Source organism: Ambystoma mexicanum, chromosome 3q (genome assembly GCF_040938575.1).
Source record: "Ambystoma mexicanum isolate Mex_15411 chromosome 3q, UKY_AmexF1_1, whole genome shotgun sequence".
Classification (NCBI taxonomy): Eukaryota; Metazoa; Chordata; class Amphibia; order Caudata; family Ambystomatidae; genus Ambystoma; species Ambystoma mexicanum.
The window spans coordinates 1281922453-1281943339 of NC_090926.1; the positions used below are offsets into that span (position 1 = coordinate 1281922453).

Below are 20887 nucleotides of genomic sequence, written 5' to 3' on the forward strand. Positions count from 1 at the left end.
CTTTATGACATGGCATTGATAGTCAGGCACTCCAGATAGGACTTTTAAGCACAGCGCCCCCGCTGCAACTACAGCAGACGGTAAACTGTTCCATCAAATACACCACCAGTGTATTTTAGGCACTAATCAGCCATTATTCAGTAATATTTGAATTTACAAATGACTCCCTGAGATCCTCACAGCTATCCCTTCCCCCACAGATTACCTATACGGACAGCACCACTATCAGCGATCATCCTGATGAAGATGACACAACCCCTGTGTTTATGTGTTTATAGATAGTGTTGGTACACCATCTTGCTTAGTATCCCCGGACCTACTACAGTGCGACCCCTATTACAGTCTGGGGTCGCACCCTGTAAAAATCCTATGTTCTCACTTACCTGTATTGTATACTCGTGCATCACTTTGGAAATTGTAACTCGACAAAAGAGAGGTCGATACTCACCTGTATTTCCTGTGTCAAATAACGTCTGTCCGTACACTTTCGTGCTTATCGAAAGTCATGTAAATATTTAATTTTATTTATCTGTGCAAAATTGTTTTGGAGGAAAAATAAAAAAAGCTTCACAACCAGAAAGCTGTCTACGGATCTCCCACCCTGATTTCTAGCACTTTGTATACAGGTACCCCCCTGGGCATATCAGGACTCCGCCAGGCGCCCTTTACATACCCTTTCACCACCGGCCACCATCATGTGTGAAGTCCTGTCCCCTTTCACCACCAGCATGTGTGAAGTCCCGTCCCCTTTCACTACCAGCCACCAGCATGTGTGAAGTCCTGTCCCCTTTCACCACCAGCCACCATCATGTGTGAATTCCTGTCCCCTTTCACCACCAGCCACCATCATGAGTCAAGTCCTGTCCCCTTTCACTACCAGCCACCAGCATGTGTGAAGTCCTGTCCCCTTTCACTACCAGCCACCAGCATGTGTGAAGTCCTGTCCCCTTTCACCGCCAGCCACCATCATGTGTGAAGCCCTGTCCCCTTTCACCACCAGCCACCATCATGTGTGAAGTCCTGTCCCCTTTCACCACCAGCCATCATCATGTATGAAATCCTGTCCCCTTTCACCACCAGCCACCATCACGTGTGAAGTTCTGTCCCCTTTCACCACCAGCCACCATCACATATGAGGTTCTGTCCCCGTTCACCACTGACCACCATCATGTGTGAAGTCCTGTCCCCTTTCACCACCAGCCATCATCATGTATGAAATCCTGTCCCCTTTCACCACCAGCCACCATCACGTGTGAAGTTCTGTCCCCTTTCACCACCAGCCACCATCACATATGAGGTTCTGTCCCCGTTCACCACTGACCACCAGCATGTGTGAAGTCCTGTCCCCTTTCACCACCGGCCACCATCATGTGTGAAGTCCTGTCCCCTTTCACCACCAGCATGTGTGAAGTCCTGTCCCCTTTCATTACCGGCCACCAGAATGTGTGAAGCCCTGTCCCCTTTCACTACCGGTCACCAGAATGTGTGAAGTCCTGTCCCCTTTCACCACCAGCCACCACCATGTGTGAAGTCCTGTCCCCTTTCACCACCAGCCACCAGCATGTGTGAAGTCCTGTCCCCTTTCACCACCGGCCACCATCATGTGTGAAGTCCTGTCCCCTTTCACCACCAGCATGTGTGAAGTGCTGTCTCCTTTCACTACCATCCACCAGCATGTGTGAAGTCCTGTCCCCTTTCACCAACAGCGACCATCATGTGTGAATTCCTGTCCCCTTTCACCACCAGCCACCATCATGTGAAGTCCTGTCCACTTTCACTACCAGCCACCAGCATGTGTGAAGTGCTGTCCCCTTTCACCACCACCCACCAGCATGAGTGAAGTCCTGTCCCCTTTCACCACCAGCCACCATCATGTGTGAAGTCCTGTCCCCCTTCACCACCAGCCACCAGCATGTGTGAAGTCCTGTCCCCTTTCACTACCAGCCACCGTCATGTGTGAAGTCCTGTCCCCTTTCACCACCAGCCACCATCATGTGTGAAGTCCTGTCCCCTTTCACCACCAGCCACCATCATATGTGAAGTCCTGTCCCCTTTCACCACCGGTCACCATCATGTGTGAAGTCCTGTCCCCTTTCACTACCAGCCACCATCATGTGTGAAGTTCTGTCCACTTTTACCACCGGCCACCAGAATGTTTGAAGTCCTGTCCCCTTTCACGACCGGCCACTAGAATGTGTGAAGTCCTGTCCCCTTTCACTACCGGCCACCATCATGTGTGAAGTCTTGTCCCCTTTCACTACCGGCCACCAGAATGTGTGAAGTCCTGTCCCCTTTCACCACCGGTCACCAGAATGTGTGAAGTCCTGTCCCCTTTCACTACCAGCCACCATCATGTGTGAAGTCCTGTCCCCTTTCACCACCAGCATGTGTGAAGTCCTGTCCTCTTTCACTACCAGCCACCAGCATGTGTGAAGTCCTGTCCCCTTTCACCACCAGCCACCATCATGTGTGAATTCCTGTCCCCTTTCACCACCAGCCACCATCATGTGTGAAGTCCTGTCCCCTTTCACTACCAGCCACCAGAATGTGTGAAGTCCTGTCCCCTTTCACCACCGGCCACCAGAATGTGTGAAGTCCTGTCCCCTTTCACTACCAGCCACCATCATGTGTGAAGTCCTGTCCACTTTTACCACCGGCCACCAGAATGTTTGAAGTCCTGTCCCCTTTCACGACCGGCCACTAGAATGTGTGAAGTCCTGTCCCCTTTCACTACCGGCCACCATCATGTGTGAAGTCTTGTCCCCTTTCACTACCGGCCACCAGAATGTGTGAAGTCCTGTCCCCCTTTCACAACCGGCTACCAGAATGTGTGAAGTCCTGTCCCCTTTCACCACCGGTCACCAGAATGTGTGAAGTCCTGTCCCCTTTCACTACCAGCCACCATCATGTGTGAAGTCATGTCCCCTTTCACCACCAGCATGAGTGAAGTCCTGTCCCCTTTCACTACCAGCCATCATCATGTGTGAAGTCCTGTCCCCTTTCACCACCAGCCATCATCATGTGTGAAGTCCTGTCCCCTTTCACCACCAGCCACCATCATATGTGAAGTCCTGTCCTCTTTCACCACTGGCCACCATCATATGTGAAGTCCTGTCCCCTTTCACTACCAGCCACCATCATGTGTGAAGTCCTGTCCACTTTCACCACCGGCCACCAGAATGTGTGAAGTCCTGTCCCCTTGCACCACCGGCCACCAGAATGTGTAAAGTCCTGTCCCCTTTCACTACCGGCCACCATCATGTGTGAAGTCCTGTCCCCTTTCACTACCGGCCACCAGAATGTGTGAAGTCCTGTCCCCTTTCACAACCGGCCACCAGAATGTGTGAAGTCCTGTCCCCTTTCACCACCGGTCACCAGAATGTGTGAAGTCCTGTCCCCTTTCACTACCAGCCACCAGCATGTGTGAAGTCCTGTCCCCTTTCACCACCAGCCACCATCATGTGTGAAGTACTGTCCCCTTTCACCACCAGCCACCATCATGTGTGACATCCTGTCACCTTTCACCACTAGCCACCAGAATGTGTGAAGTCCTGTCCCCTTTCACTACCAGCCACCAGCATGTGTGAAGTCCTGTCCCCTTTCACCACCAGCCACCATCATGTGTGAAGTCCTGTCCCCTTTCACCACCAGCCACCATCATGTGTGAAGTCCTGTCCCCTTTCACCACCGGCCACCATCATGTGTGAAGCACTGTCCCCTTTCACCACCAGCCACCATCATGTGTGAAGTCCTGTCCCCTTTCACCACCAGCCACCATCATGTGTGAACTCATGTCCCCTTTCACCACCAGCCATCATCATGTGTGAAGCACTGTCCCCTTTCACCACTAGCCACCATCATGTGTGGAGTCCTGTCCCCTTTCACTACCGGCCACCAGAATGTGTGAAGTCCTGTCCCCTTTCAACACCGGCCACCAGAATGTGTGAAGTCCTGTCCCATTTCACTACCGGCCACCAGAATGTGTGAAGTCCTGTCCCCTTTCACCACCGGCCACCAGAATGTGTGAAGTCCTGTCCCCTTTCACCACCGGCCACCAGAATGTGTGAAGTCCTGTCCCCTTTCACCACCGGTCACCAGAATGTGTGAAGTCCTGTCCCCTTTCACTACCAGCCACCAACATGTGTGAAGTCCTGTCCCCTTTCACCACCAGCCACCATCATGTGTGAAGTCCTGTCCCCTTTCACCACCAGCCACCATCATGTGTGAAGTCCTGTCCCCTTTCACCACCAGCCATCATCATGTGTGAAGCACTGTCCCCTTTCACCACCAGCCACCATCATGTGTGAAGTCCTGTCCCCTTTCACCACCGGCCACCATCATGTGTGAAGCCCTGTCCCCTTTCAACACCGGCCACCATCATGTGCGAAGTCCTGTCCCCTTTCACTACCGGCCACCAGAATGTGTGAAGTCCTGTCCCCTTTCACCACCGGCCACCAGAATGTGTGAAGTCCTGTCCCATTTCACTACCGGCCACCAGAATGTGTGAAGTCCTGTCCCATTTCACTACCGGCCACCAGAATGTGTGAAGTCCTGTCCCCTTTCACCACCGGCCACCAGAATGTGTGAAGTCCTGTCCCCTTTCACCACCGGCCACCATCATGTGTGAAGTCCTGTCCCCTTTCACCACCAGCCACCAGCATGTGTGAAGTCCTGTCCCCTTTCACCACCAGCCACCATCATGTGTGAAGTCATGTCCCCTTTCACCACCAGCCATCATCATGTGTGAAGCACTGTCCCCTTTCACCACTAGCCACCATCATGTGTGGAGTCCTGTCCCCTTTCACTACCGGCGACCAGAATGTGTGAAGTCCTGTCCCCTTTCAACACCGGCCACCAGAATGTGTGAAGTCCTGTCCCATTTCACTACCGGCCACCAGAATGTGTGAAGTCCTGTCCCCTTTCACCACCGGCCACCAGAATGTGTGAAGTCCTGTCCCCTTTCACTACCAGCCACCAGCATGTGTGAAGTCCTGTCCCCTTTCACCACCAGCCACCATCATGTGTGAAGTCCTGTCCCCTTTCACCACCAGCCACCATCATGTGTGAAGTCCTGTCCCCTTTCACCACCAGCCATCATCATGTGTGAAGCACTGTCCCCTTTCACCACCAGCCACCATCATGTGTGAAGTCCTGTCCCCTTTCACCACCGGCCACCATCATGTGCGAAGTCCTGTCCCCTTTCACTACCGGCCACCAGAATGTGTGAAGTCCTGTCCCCTTTCACCACCGGCCACCAGAATGTGTGAAGTCCTGTCCCATTTCACTACCGGCCACCAGAATGTGTGAAGTCCTGTCCCCTTTCACCACCGGCCACCAGAATGTGTGAAGTCCTGTCCCCTTTCACCACCGGCCACCAGAATGTGTGAAGTCCTGTCCCCTTTCACCACCGGTCACCAGAATGTGTGAAGTCCTGTCCCCTTTCACTACCAGCCACCAGCATGTGTGAAGTCCTGTCCCCTTTCACCACCAGCCACCATCGTGTGAGGTACTGTCCCCTTTCAACACCAGCCACCATCATGTGTGAAGTCCTGTCCCCTTCCACTACCAGCCACCAGCATGTGTGAAGTCCTGTCCCCTTTCACCACCAGCCACCATCACATATGAGGTTCTGTCCCTGTTCACCACTGACCACCATCATGTGTGAAGTCCTGTCCCCTTTCACTACCAGCCACCATCATGTGTGAAGTCCTGTCCCCTTTCACCACCAGCCACCATCATATATGAGGTTCTGTCCCTATTCACCACCAACCACCATCATGTGTGAAGTCCTGTCCCTTTTCACTACCAGTCACCATCATGTGTGAAGTCCTGTCCCCTTTCACCACCAGCCATCATCATGTGTGAAGCACTGTCCCCTTTCACCACTAGCCACCATCATGTGTGGAGTCCTGTCCCCTTTCACTACCGGCCACCAGAATGTGTGAAGTCCTGTCCCCTTTCAACACCGGCCACCAGAATGTGTGAAGTCCTGTCCCATTTCACTACCGGCCACCAGAATGTGTGAAGTCCTGTCCCCTTTCACCACCGGCCACCAGAATGTGTGAAGTCCTGTCCCCTTTCACCACCGGCCACCAGAATGTGTGAAGTCCTGTCCCCTTTCACCACCGGTCACCAGAATGTGTGAAGTCCTGTCCCCTTTCACTACCAGCCACCAACATGTGTGAAGTCCTGTCCCCTTTCACCACCAGCCACCATCATGTGTGAAGTCCTGTCCCCTTTCACCACCAGCCACCATCATGTGTGAAGTCCTGTCCCCTTTCACCACCAGCCATCATCATGTGTGAAGCACTGTCCCCTTTCACCACCAGCCACCATCATGTGTGAAGTCCTGTCCCCTTTCACCACCGGCCACCATCATGTGTGAAGCCCTGTCCCCTTTCAACACCGGCCACCATCATGTGCGAAGTCCTGTCCCCTTTCACTACCGGCCACCAGAATGTGTGAAGTCCTGTCCCCTTTCACCACCGGCCACCAGAATGTGTGAAGTCCTGTCCCATTTCACTACCGGCCACCAGAATGTGTGAAGTCCTGTCCCATTTCACTACCGGCCACCAGAATGTGTGAAGTCCTGTCCCCTTTCACCACCGGCCACCAGAATGTGTGAAGTCCTGTCCCCTTTCACCACCGGCCACCATCATGTGTGAAGTCCTGTCCCCTTTCACCACCAGCCACCAGCATGTGTGAAGTCCTGTCCCCTTTCACCACCAGCCACCATCATGTGTGAAGTCATGTCCCCTTTCACCACCAGCCATCATCATGTGTGAAGCACTGTCCCCTTTCACCACTAGCCACCATCATGTGTGGAGTCCTGTCCCCTTTCACTACCGGCGACCAGAATGTGTGAAGTCCTGTCCCCTTTCAACACCGGCCACCAGAATGTGTGAAGTCCTGTCCCATTTCACTACCGGCCACCAGAATGTGTGAAGTCCTGTCCCCTTTCACCACCGGCCACCAGAATGTGTGAAGTCCTGTCCCCTTTCACTACCAGCCACCAGCATGTGTGAAGTCCTGTCCCCTTTCACCACCAGCCACCATCATGTGTGAAGTCCTGTCCCCTTTCACCACCAGCCACCATCATGTGTGAAGTCCTGTCCCCTTTCACCACCAGCCATCATCATGTGTGAAGCACTGTCCCCTTTCACCACCAGCCACCATCATGTGTGAAGTCCTGTCCCCTTTCACCACCGGCCACCATCATGTGTGAAGCCCTGTCCCCTTTCAACACCGGCCACCATCATGTGCGAAGTCCTGTCCCCTTTCACTACCGGCCACCAGAATGTGTGAAGTCCTGTCCCCTTTCACCACCGGCCACCAGAATGTGTGAAGTCCTGTCCCATTTCACTACCGGCCACCAGAATGTGTGAAGTCCTGTCCCCTTTCACCACCGGCCACCAGAATGTGTGAAGTCCTGTCCCCTTTCACCACCGGCCACCAGAATGTGTGAAGTCCTGTCCCCTTTCACCACCGGTCACCAGAATGTGTGAAGTCCTGTCCCCTTTCACTACCAGCCACCAGCATGTGTGAAGTCCTGTCCCCTTTCACCACCAGCCACCATCGTGTGAGGTACTGTCCCCTTTCAACACCAGCCACCATCATGTGTGAAGTCCTGTCCCCTTCCACTACCAGCCACCAGCATGTGTGAAGTCCTGTCCCCTTTCACCACCAGCCACCATCACATATGAGGTTCTGTCCCTGTTCACCACTGACCACCATCATGTGTGAAGTCCTGTCCCCTTTCACTACCAGCCACCATCATGTGTGAAGTCCTGTCCCCTTTCACCACCAGCCACCATCATATATGAGGTTCTGTCCCTATTCACCACCAACCACCATCATGTGTGAAGTCCTGTCCCTTTTCACTACCAGTCACCATCATGTGTGAAGTCCTGTCCCCTTTCACCACCAGCCACCATCATATGTGAAGTCCTGTCCCCTTTCACTACCAGCCACCATCATGTCTGAAAGCATATTTCTAATTACACATGCCGATGGTTCGATGACCAGCATGACTATTAATGTGGAGGGCGGCAAACCCTGGTTCGATGACCAGCATGACTATTAATGTGGAGGGCGGCAAACCCTGCCTCGTCACCCTGGTGATCGTCCATCTATCTGAAGCGTCCTTGTTCGTCTTAATCCTAGCTATGGGTGCTGCATAAAGGAGTGATACCCGTCTGAAAAATGCAAGGCCTAATCAGAACCTTTGCAGCGTCTCCTGCATGAACCTCCAATCCATGAAGTCCAATGCCTGTCCGCTTTGATCTGGGTGATCTGCCCGCAAACGTTTTGTTCGCGGGCACACTGCCCGTAGTGAAACTGCTCAGGCCCCTGTTTTGACCGTTCATTGAAAACGGGGGGCCGAGCAATTTTTGTACCCCACCTCCTTTGTTAAGGAAGCGGGGGACACCCCCGCCACCCTCGAGGCTGCAGATATCCAACATGGAAAGCGGGGGACACCCCCTGAAAACCCCTTACTCATGTTCGGTATTTTCAGACTCTAATTGTTCAAAAAGTTTTGCACTAATGGTAGTGACCGAATTCGGTCAAATCTACAATGCATTCAAATTGTTTCGAACAATTTGGGTAATACCGTCTGTCTTAAGGGACTCCAGCAGCAGGAATAGCCTACGCAGGTTCATCGTGGTGTTCCTGCCCGGCATAAAGCCTGCCTGGTCCGTGGTGGACGAGTGTAGTGACGACACTTAGAAAACGTTTAGCCATGAATTTCTCCCGAATCTTGTCCACATTAATCATAGATAGTGGTCTTTAACACCCACAGTCCAAGAGGTCCTTGCCTAATTTAGGGAACAGTTTATAGCCGCCTCATAAGTCAATTCTGGGAGTGACCCCATGGTCTTTGCCTCGTTGTACATTGCCAATAACTGAGAAACTATGATGTTTGTATGCTCTTTGTAAAACTCCACTGGGAACCCGTCTCTGCCAGGGGTCTTCTCTGCTTTTAAGATGTCGATGGCCCAGTAGATCTCAGACTCCTCTAGCGGAGCGTCCAGTGATGTCCTGTCTGCGGGCAATAGGCAGGGCAGGTTGGCTTGTTCAAAGATCCCTTGGACCAGTGCCAGGTCAGGGGTGGGTTGGCATTGTATTCCCAGAATACTTTGATGATCTCCAACTGCCCATAAATGATTGTGGCGTGCGAGCTTTTAATCTTGCCAGTCCCCTTTCGCCCACTTTCTCTGTTCACCAACCAGGCAAGGGTACGGCCCACCTCCCTGACGGCTGACCAGTCGAGTAACTCTTGCAATCGAACTTCCAAAGCCTGTCGTGCATTTCGAGTAGTTCCTTCTTCTTGTCAGCTGCTGCCATACCTTGACCATTGTGGCGAACCACCTACCTGCTATGTCCACAAGCAATTTGTCCTGTGGCCATGGTTTCCTTTATCAGCTGTGTGCGTATCCCCCTTTTCAGTGACATGCACTTGCCTCTAATTGTTACCTTGAATACTTCCCATATTATCGCCTGCGATGTGTTGTAAGTTCGTTATGTATTTCCTGAGAGCTTGTCTGCGCAGTAGCGACATCACACAGCATGTCCGTGGAGAGCCCCCATCATCTGTTGATCCTGTGGGATCCAGCCATTTCGACCCGAAGAGATGCGGGGTCTGAGAGTAATCTATCTAGGTACGCGGCCAAGAAGAAGTTCACCACTTTTTGGTTCTGTATAATTCGTGAATCCGTGTCTATGAGGAGTGTGCCGCAGAGTAGAAGGATTACCCTCTATCCTGTGGATAAAAGTGGTGCCACCGCTCAGTGAGGGAGTATTCCTCTAACATATTGGTCAGTTCTGTCACCGCAGGGCTTAGAGGCCTAGTTGTTGGCCTAGTCTAGAGCGATCAAGGTCAGTGTCGAGTACGCAGTTGAAACCACCTGGCCACGGCCACATCGTGGTCTGGACACTACCGCAGAGATGGCTCTGGGGATCTGAGAGAGGGGCCCTCATGCACATTTGGGGCGTAGTTGCAGAGTAGACGTGTTGGTGTTTCGTGTAGGAACCCATACACACCTACCCACTTCCCACCTCCATCCGCGAAAGAGTTGTGACTTACCAAGCTGGCGCCGGGTCTTATCCAAATCAGAACGCCACTCGAGACGAGTGGTACGTTTAGCCCCTCCACTTACTAGCCAGCAATAGCTCTGCAAAATGCCACGTTTCTCCAAGCATCAGCCTTCATATCCTGAAGAGGGATTTCCAGGGAGGTAGGAGCACCCTGCTGTGAATTGCGAATTGAAACACTTGTATATAAGCACATGATAAACAATCAATCAATCCCCCCCCCGCCCCCTACTCCCCATCCATCGGGGAGCCAGACAGAGACTCCAGATTACCCCATCGTTCTCTCCCCCGGGTCTTACAGAGGTGGTCGTCCCTAACATCCCCTAACCTACACTGTCCCTCAAACCAGCCCTGTGCACCTCGACCCCGACTCCCCAGGCACTGTCCAAGCACTGGGTGTATATCTCCCCTTCAGGGCGCTGGGGGCCACTCACCACCGGTCTCTGTAAGGCTCCAACCGTGAGTGGAACTATGTCTCTCTTTCATGCACTCTCCCCTTTCTCTTCTTGCTCCTCTCTCTGCCCTCTCTCTGCCCCGCTGGCCCCCACTAACTGCGCCCCTTGTGTTTCTCTACAGCTCAGCGACCTGGCCGAGCTCCTGGGCTCCCTCTACCGCCAGCCGGTGCCGCAGAGCCACAGTGCGGTCACCCTGCAGTTTGTAAGTATGGCCTGCCCTGTCCCTGCCTTTTATGCATGATGCGGTAATCCTATGGGGGGGGGGGGGTGCGTGCGTGCGCGCGCACAGGAGGCCTTGCGTGGTGCAGAGCAGCCCGTGATAGTGTGTTCTTAACAGGAAACACGTGCCCTTGTTTACTGTGCCATCACACCCCGTGTCTCCCCCAGTTATTTCATGTTATTTCTCTGCCCTCCGTATGTTATTATAATACAGCACCTGACATGACCCTCAACTCCATCGCTAATACACCAGAGACCACGCCCTCCTGTCTCGCTCTCTCATTACCTCCACGCCCCTCTTCCTCGTGGCAGTACTTACCTTTGAGGTGTTCATCTCCATCACACGTACCATTCTGCCATCCAGGCCTTGGAGGCTCGGAGCATAAGGCATGAGGGAACCCCTCCCTCCTGGGTTCAAGGTTGCTGGTGGGTGCACTCCTGATGCGTACAGCGCCAATGTTCTGATCTAGGGGCTCCACTGTGAGGAGTGGGGTCCCTGAGACCAGAGGCCAAATATAGGGACGCGCATCAGCCCTACTTCATGCCCCCAGCCGCCTCCCTTCTAAAGCATTGCTTTTCCCAAAAAGCGACTACTGGGACAAGGAAGAGGAGCTAGTGTTCTGATTACTTTCTGGTAACCTTCATTACTCCTAGTTATACTTTTCTTCGTCCCTGGGTTTAAACCCTGCCATCCCTATCACTTGGGATAAAGGAAATAGTGACTATGGATTGTGGGATACTGGAGGCAATATATAACTCCAGGCGGGACTAGTCAAAGTTGCTAAATGGATGCCGCAAAATAAGTACTGTGAAGAGGAAGAGTCAGACTCGGATTAATGAAGATTACTGGTAGGTCATCAGAACATTATCTCAATCACACCCCCAAAATAGTTTAATGTACTGCGGCTACGTCTTGAGAACTCGCTCTGTTGTTTTGTTACCTCATTGCTGTCTGCTTCAAGTTGTCTTTTTAACCCCTGTTGATCTACAAGGACCACAAGTTTACAAAGCTGTCAATCACCACAGGCAACGCCCAGAAGCGCCGTCACAAAGATCCCCCCAAGGACTCCCGAGGGGGCACAGAGTCGGTGAGTGAGGATGTGTGGTACGAACTACTTCTGCTCTCAAAGGGGAAACCTTATACACCCGGTCAGCCCTTTGACAAGCAACGCCCTTACGCCATTGCCCAGAGAGACCAGTTACAGGGGGGAACTGTGTGTGTTGCTGTGCTATTAACTGGGCATAGAATTGCATAATGTTCAAATTACCATATGGATAGATATCCAATCCAGAGAACTGCATAATGCTTTAGTTACCAGTCAGACAGCTGCCAAACCCAGGGAACTGCAAACGGCCTCAGTTACCATTCAGAGAGCTCCCTAATCCAGAATACTGCAAAATGCCTCAATTACTATTCAGAGAGCTGCCTAATCCAGAGAACCGTGTCATGCCTGAGTTACCATTCAGAGAGCTGCCTAATCCAGAGAACCGTGTGATGCCTGAGTTACCATTCAGAGAGCTGCCTAATCCAGAGAACCGTGTAATGCCTGAGTTACCATTCAGAGAGCTGCCTAATCCAGAGAACCGTGTAATGCCTGAGTTACCATTCAGAGAGCTCCCTAATCCAGAATACTGCAAAATGCCCGAGTTACCATTCAGAGAGCTGCCTAATCCAGAGAACCGTGTAATGCCTGAATTACCATTCAGAGAGCTGCCTAATCCAGAGAACCGTGTAATGCCTGAGTTACCATTCAGAGAGCTGCCTAATCCAGAGAACCGTGTAATGCCTGAGTTACCATTCAGAGAGCTGCCTAATCCAGAGAACCGTGTAATGCCTGAGTTACCATTCAGAGAGCTGCCTAATCCAGAGAACCGTGTAATGCCTGAGTTACCATTCAGAGAGCTGCCTAATCCAGAATACTGCAAAATGCCTCAATTACTATTCAGAGAGCTGCCTAATCCAGAGAACCGTGTAATGCCTGAGTTAGCATTCAGAGAGCTGCCTAATCCAGAGAACCGTGTAATGCCTGAGTTACCATTCAGAGAGCTGCCTAATCCAGAGAACCGTGTAATGCCTGAGTTACCATTCAGAGAGCTGCCTAATCCAGAGAACCGTGTAATGCCTGAGTTACCATTCAGAGAGCTGCCTAATCCAGAGAACCGTGTAATGCCTGAGTTACCATTCAGAGAGCTGCCTAATCCAGAGAACCGTGTAATGCCTGAGTTACCATTCAGAGAACTGCCTAATCCAGAGAACCGTGTAATGCCTGAGTTACCATTCAGAGAGCTGCCTAATCCAGAGAACCGTATAATGCCTGAGTTACCATTCAGAGAGCTGCCATAGCTAGGGGGTAGCGGTTAGGCGCTGGCAAGTGGGGAAAGATTGCAATCATATATGCACAGGCATGCTAAGTGCATCCTCCTGAATCAGGCTGCATGGATGTCTCACCTGCCGTCTTTACTCTTGATTCTTTTCTAGAATGTACTTAATTACCTTCCAGTGTTGATTGCTACCCTCTCAAACAGATAGAAATGGGGAATTGTTTAATGTAGTGCCCTGTGAAGGAAGCATTGGCAAAGCCAAGAGGTTTGGCTTACGTATAGATTGTGAAAAGGGCTGATAGGAGAATGTGGTGTCTGTCTTTTATGACTAATAGGCAATGGTAGATTTTGAAATGTGTCCTTCATTGACATTGTCATGTCATTGTTGTAGTGAATGTGTGCCTAAAATGTATGTATGTGCAACAGTTGAAATATGGAATCAAAACACGTTTTATGGGTGTTAAAAAAGTGCATTGTATATAAACACACAACAAGGCGTTCCAGCGGGTGAGCAATGTGCATTATGGTATTAAATAGTGTATTGGAATTTATTTATAATAATAGACAAACAGTAGCACAACTCTTAGTGTGTATATTTTCCTACATTTCCCTGTTTCTGCCTGCTGTGATAATGAGTATTACTGACCCTGAATGTAGGGGTACACAATACGTATACCTTGGGAGGATGAAGGGCTGAGTCGCCCCCAACAGAATCCAAGTCTCCAAAACACACACTCCGACACACATTTCTGCAGCAGGTGATCAAAACAAAGAGCTATCTTAAAGGCAATCAACATGCTGCGTAATGGGATTCTTGTGCCTGGGCCCCCACGGTTTACAGAACTCTTGAAGCCCCCCCACCCCAAGGAATGACCCAAAACTCCACGCCAACAGCAGCATTTCTCCCAGCATGATGTCCAACCTTTCACAAATGAACCCGCCCCTCCCCCAACATCCCCCGGCTAAATAATGACTTCTGGCACAGCCTCTAACAATTGGCCTGGCAAAATAAACCAAATAAAGGATGCTAGAACATGATGAATACATAATAGTGGGTACAGACACAGAACCCAATTTCACTGACATTGCAAGTGTAAAGCTAGAGCCCAAGTACGGTCTGGGGTGCAATAGAGAAGAAATGTGCAGCTGCGATGGCTACTTTCTGGTATTTTGGTGGTGCCTCAGGAACCCTTGACCGGTAGCTGCGGTATTTGGGATTGCAGGTTCGAGAGCACTCTCTGAGTAATGCTACAGATATCTTTCAAATGATGCCCCTTTTCTATCTGAATACTTTTTTGATAATGTATTGTCTCAAAGGATTATAAAGTGGTAAGGCAGTCATATCGACACAATATATAGATAATATCAAGCAAGCTAGCTCAATGGATCAATGCACCAGCTGAATAACTTTTTCGTACTACCTACGGAGCACAAGGCTGATATTTTACAGGACGGTTGTCTGAGACCGCTTGTGTTCAGCCGACTGAGGCAAGTGGTCAGACACGGGTGGTGCAGCGCCATGACAGAGGAATGGGAAAGAAAGGGGGAAAAAAACAAGCAAGAGCATATAAAGATGGGAAGGAAACGAGAGAAAGCAAAAGGAAGAACGAAGACGGTATGAACAGCAGAGAAAAGAGAAAGAGAGAAAAGATGGGGAGAAACAGAAACGTGAGGAAATAGAAACACAGAGATTGAAAGAAATAAGGTTGCAAATAAGGCAAGAGGAAGAAGGGGGATTGAGAAGACGGTAAGAGAAAGAACAAAAGGAAATGAGAATAAGCAGAGGACAAAGTGAAGATGAAATAGATCACATTGTTAATAGATGAGTAATACCAGTTGAAGAACGAGAATTATGGGAGGGAGAGAGAGAGTTGCACAACATACCTAGAGTGCCAACATGGGCTGATGAGCATGAGGCAGACGGTATAGGGAAAAGGATTGGGGAATTATATAGACAGATGAGAACAAAAATGGTTACGAGATCAGAGGGAGTATCCAAGGATCTCGACCAAGAGTAACAAGGGATAGATCGAAGGACGTAATGATGGACAAGCATGGAACACTGTCCCTAAACAGATTAGATCTTGATGATGGGGAAATGGATATCAGCCATATCAGTTGGGGTATAATGATGTGAGATGAAGAAAGGGAAGAAAAAGAGAGAGCGCAAGGAGAGGGTATGTGAGGCTGTTTGATAGATCCAGATACAGGAAAAGGTATCAAAATGGTCGGATTTAGAAGAATCAGAAATGTAAACACCCGAACCTATATAATATCCCGAACTACCACAAGGACAGTCGCATAGTGTAGGAGAAATGTCCCTGCCTTATGAAAGTAGATTGAGGTCATTACCAGGACGATGAATGGGCGAAACTATCCCCACCTGGAAGACAAGAAGCATGTGGGGATACGATTGTAGAACAGACTTCACACAATTCCCGTTGTTAGAGAAAGGGGGAGGAAGACCATAATATGTATGCCGTGGATGCAGATGGATAAAGATAATTTAAAATGCAAAGTTTGACCACAGGAGCGGGTAAATGGATTCATGAGCTAGAGAGAATGACAGCAGGAATGACATTAGCAGTGGGTGATATAAAAGGCATACTAGCAGGTATCCTAGGGAAGAGAGCTGACGACAATTGAAGACGAGTGGGATATGTGAGTGTGACATCACAAAACACTGGGAAAATGGGAGAGAATGAAGATCCTGTTGCTTATATTCAGGTGATTCAAGAGTGCAAATATTAGCAGACATAAGGAGGGCACTTAGGGTCCAGTATCCTGATATGTCAGATATGGTGCGATTATGACAAGGAAAATGGGAGAGAATGAAGATCCTGTTGCTTATATTCAGGAGATTCAAGAACGTTGGCCTCTTGAGATGAGGGAAGCATGGGATAAGATTGTAGCATTATTTTATCATATTTTATGTCAGGGACATCCTGAGCCAGTGTAAAGGCAGATGAAGAAACAAGTTGGGATGGAAGCAAAGCCATGGCCAGTAATACAGTTGACTATCATACATCATTGTCGTTTGTTACGAGAGAAAGATATGAAAAAATGCGAGAATAGGAAGCTTGAAGAAGCCAAGTTAGTATAGAATTTTTCTTCGCAATTCGCCATAGAAGGAACAGTATTGACAAGTGGTGAAAGTGTGGTTACACAAGAGTTACAGCCTACACAGCCAATCAATGCAGGGTACCCAGTAGATCAGGGCGGGTACCATTGTTGACCACGTGGTAAAGGGAATGGACCTAGAGAATGAGGAGTCAGATTTTAAAACCCTCAAGGGGAGGAGGATTTCAAGGAGGACAACCACCACAATGCTGGAATTTTGGAAAAATGGGACATATAGCCAGTGTATGTAGAAGTAGAGGGGGCATGCAGTAGAACTGGCAGGGGTCATGAGTGGAGAGGGGCTATTTCCCACATTATAGTACAGAACCAACAGAATACAATGCCCAAGATCACATGCAGTATCAGACGCGTGCGCCACAAATGCAGCAGAAACAGCAGATTTTGCTGCAATCACAGTCGCCACAAGGGCAACCACAGCAAGCACCTATGAAAACACAACACGTGCAGACACAGCAGGTGCCGATGCCACAATTATTATTATTATTATTACATTTTTGTATGGTGCCACATGCCCATATGCCCCACAGTGTACAATAGAATACGAATACTGGAGTCCCACAAACACCTACATCCAGGATAGGGAGTGTGTCAGTGGTGGGAGGAAATCCTTTTATGGGTACAGGGATGAATTTACATCAACATTAGGAAAGCCCACAGAGCTATCTGATGTGTTCAGTACTATCAGTGATACCAGACACCCAATAGTAACCAAGGATCATGGTAATGATTGGAGGCAAGACATTTCTGTTTCTTGTAGACACAGGAGCCACTCGTTCCTGTGTTCAAGAAGGAAAGTACTCAATGTCTGGCATTGCCATGAATGCACAGGGATTCTCTGGGGCTATGAGTTTAGTTCCTTTTACTGACACATTACCAATTTCAATAGAAGAGCCATTGCATTCTCGACAGACACCAGTTAACATATAAGGATATGACTTAATGAAAAAACCTAACATGACAATATCATTTACTGGCAAAGGGATAATATGTTCTACTCCAGGGATACATTACATGAATGTAACAGAGTTTATATGAGCATTTACAGGCCAAAAGGCCTTACGAGGTGTCCCTTTAGATCCGGAAGTATTTTTGTATCGAGTAAATATTTTGTTGACATGGCTTCCTTGATTGATAGGTAAATTGTTGAGGATAACTGACACATCTTTGTTTAGGTCACAAATACCTATCGATGATGAGGAAGGACAGGTTATTCCCATAGAACTAGAAGCATCAGCAGTAAAAGAGGAAAGGCTGGTTGTTCATGGAAAAGACGATGAAGGAAGAGCATGGTGAACAGTAATAGCTCTTGATGAAGGGTATACACTAACAAACTTGACAGATGAAGAGTTGTTGATAGACAATGTACTAGTATTTTATTTATAAGCCTTACCTATTGGATACAAGTTGAGAATAGAGAAATACCACAGAGAATGGCATTGGTAAAAAAGAAGCCGTCATTTTTCCAAGAACATTTAGAAAAAGCACCAAGCATCTTCTGGATCAACAGCCCATATGATGTGGGTCTATTGAGTGGAGCAGGACCAGTCAAAATTAAGCTGAAGCCAGGATCAATTTTACCACAAGCAAAACACTACCCCGTGTCTAGAGAAGCAGATGAAGGTATATTTGAGACCATTACCACTTTAGAACAGCAGGGAATACTATTACCATCAGACACCACATGTAGCACAGCTGTGTGCCCAGTTAAGAAATCAGCAGGGGGTCATGGAGCTTTATTCAGGATCTACGCCCCCTAAACAATATTGTCAAAGCAGAGATTCCTCTGGTTTGGAATCCAGCTATGATAATATGTAATATTTCAGCTACAGCCAAAGATTTTACAGTAGTAGATTTAAAGAACACTTACTCTTCAATTCCCCTTCATGAGGACTCACAAGATTTGACCTCATTTTCATATAGAAATCAGTGGTGGAAACATATAAGCAAGAGCATATAAAGATGTGAAGGAAACGAGAGAAAGCAAAAGGAAGAACGAAGACGGTATGAACAGCAGAGAAAAGAGAAAGAGAGAAAAGATGGGGAGAAACAGAAACGTGAGGAAATAGAAACACAGAGATTGAAAGAAATAAGGTCGCAAATAAGGCAAGAGGAAGAAGGGGGATTGAGAAGACGGTAAGAGAAAGAACAAAAGGAAATGAGAATAAGGAGAGGACAAAGTGAAGACGAAATAGATCACATTGTTAATAGATGAGTAATACCAGTTGAAGAACGAGAATTATGGGAGGGAGAGAGAGGGTTGCAACCGCCCCGTAGGGAGTTGCACAACATACCTAGAGTGCCAACATGGGCTGATGAGCATGAGGCAGATGGTAAAGGGAAAAGAATTGGGGAATTATATAGACAGATGAGAACAAAAATGGTTACGAGATCAGACGGAGTATCCAAGGATCTCCACCAAGAGTAACAAGGGATAGATCGAAGGACGTAATGATGGACAAGCATGGAACACTGTCCCTTAACAGATTAGATCTTGATGATGAGGAAATGGATATCAGCCATATCAGTTGGGGTATAATGATGTGAGATGAAGAAAGGGAAGAAAAAGAGAGAGCACAAGGAGAGGGTATGTGAGGCTGTTTGATAGATCCAGATACAGGAAAAGGTATCAAAATGGTCAGATTTAGAAGAATCAGAAATGTAAACACCCAAACCTATATAATATCCCGAACTACCACAAGGACAGTCGCATAGTGTAGGAGAAATGTCCCTGCCTTATGAAAGTAGATTGAGGTCATTACCAGGACGATGAATGGGCGAAACTATCCCCACCTGGAAGACAAGAAGCATGTGGGGATACGATTGTAGAACAGACTTCACACAATTCCCGTTGTTAGAGAAAGGGGGAGGAAGACCATAATATGTATGCCGTGGATGCAGATGGATAAAGATAATTTAAAATGCAAAGTTTGACCACAGGAGCGGGTAAATGGATTCATGTGCTAGAGAGAATGACAGCGGGAATGACATTAGCAGTGGGTGATATAAAAGGCATACTAGTAGGTATCCTAGGGAAGAGAGCTGACGACAATTGAAGACGAATGGGACATGTGAGTGTGACATCACAAAAACTGGGAAAATGGGAGAGAATGAAGATCCTGTTGCTTATATTCAGGTGATTCAAGAGTGCAAATATTAGCAGACATGCGGAGGGCACTTAGGGTACAGTATCCTGATATGTCCGATATGGTGCGATTATGACAAGGAAAATGGGAGAGAATGAAGATCCTGTTGCTTATATTCAGGAGATTCAAGAACGTTGGCCTCTCGAGATGAGGGAAGCATGGGATAAGATTGTAGCATTATTTTATCATATTTTATGTCAGGGACATCCTGAGCCAGTGTAAAGGCAGATGAAGAAACAAGTAGGGATGGAAGCAAAGCCATGGCCAGTAATACAGTTGACTATCATACATTATTGCCGATTGTTACGAGAGAAAGATAAGAAAAAATGCGAGAATAGGAAGCTTGAAGAAGCCAAGTTAGTATAGAATTTTTCTTCGCAATTCGCCATAGAAGGAACAGTATTGACAAGTGGTGAAAGTGTGGTTATACAAGAGTTACAGCCTACACAGCCAATCAATGCAGGGTACCCAGTAGATCAGGGCGGGTACCATTGTCGACCACGTGGTAAAGGGAATGGACCTAGAGAATGAGGAGTCAGATTTTAAAACCCTCAAGGGGGAGGAGGATTTCATGGAGGACAACCACCACAATGCTGGAATTTTGGAAAAATGGGACATATAGCCAGTGTATGTAGAAGTAGAGGGGGCATGCAGTAGAACTGAAAGGGGTCATGAGTGGAGATGGGCAATTTCCCACATTATAGTACAGAACCAACAGAATACAATGCCCAAGATCACATGCAGTATCAGACGCGTGCGCCACAAATGCAGCAGAAACAGCAGATTTTGCTGCAATCACAGTCGCCACAAGGGCAACCACAGCAAGCACCTATGAAAACACAACACGTGCAGACACAGCAGGTGCCGATGCCACAATTATTATTATTATTATTATTACATTTTTGTATGGTGCCACATGCCCATATGCCCCACAGCGTACAATGGAATACGAATACTGGAGTCCCACAAACACCTACATCCAGGATAGGGAGTGTGTCAGTGGTGGGAGGAAATCCTTTTATGGGTACAGGGATGAATTTACATCAACATTAGGAAAGCCCACAGAGCTATCTGATGTGTTCAGTACTATCAGTGATACCAGACACCCAAGAGTAACCGAGGATCATGGTAATGATTGGATGCAAGACATTTCTGTTACTTGTAGACACAGGAGCCACTCGTTCCTATGTTCAAGAGGGAAAGTACTCAATTTCTGGCATTGCCATGAATGCACAGGGATTCTCTGGGGCTAAGAGTTTAGTTCCTTTTACTGACAAATTACCAATTTCAATAGAAGAGCCATTGTATTCTCGACAGACACCAGTTAACATATTAGGATATGACTTAATGAAAAAACCTAACATGACAATATCATTTACTGGCAAAGGGATAATATGTTCTACTCCAGGGATATATTACATGAATGTAACAGAGTTTATATGAGCATTTACAGGCCAAAAGGCCTTACGAGGTGTCCCTTTAGATCCAGATGTATTTTTGTATCGAGTAAATATT

The 20887-nt window shown here is 48.5% G+C and overlaps 1 protein-coding gene across 2 annotated transcripts in view; it reads left to right on the plus strand.

Annotated features, from left to right (window-relative positions):
• The window catches only part of DENND1C (DENN domain containing 1C), a 652034-nt gene that overhangs the window by 409818 nt on the left and 221329 nt on the right, over positions 1-20887 (plus strand). For both annotated transcript variants that reach the window (XM_069604349.1, XM_069604348.1), the window contains exons 7-8: positions 10669-10749; positions 11759-11854. In XM_069604349.1, the coding sequence (XP_069460450.1) occupies positions 10669-10749; positions 11759-11854 (177 nt within the window). The remainder of the gene's footprint in view (positions 1-10668; positions 10750-11758; positions 11855-20887) is intronic.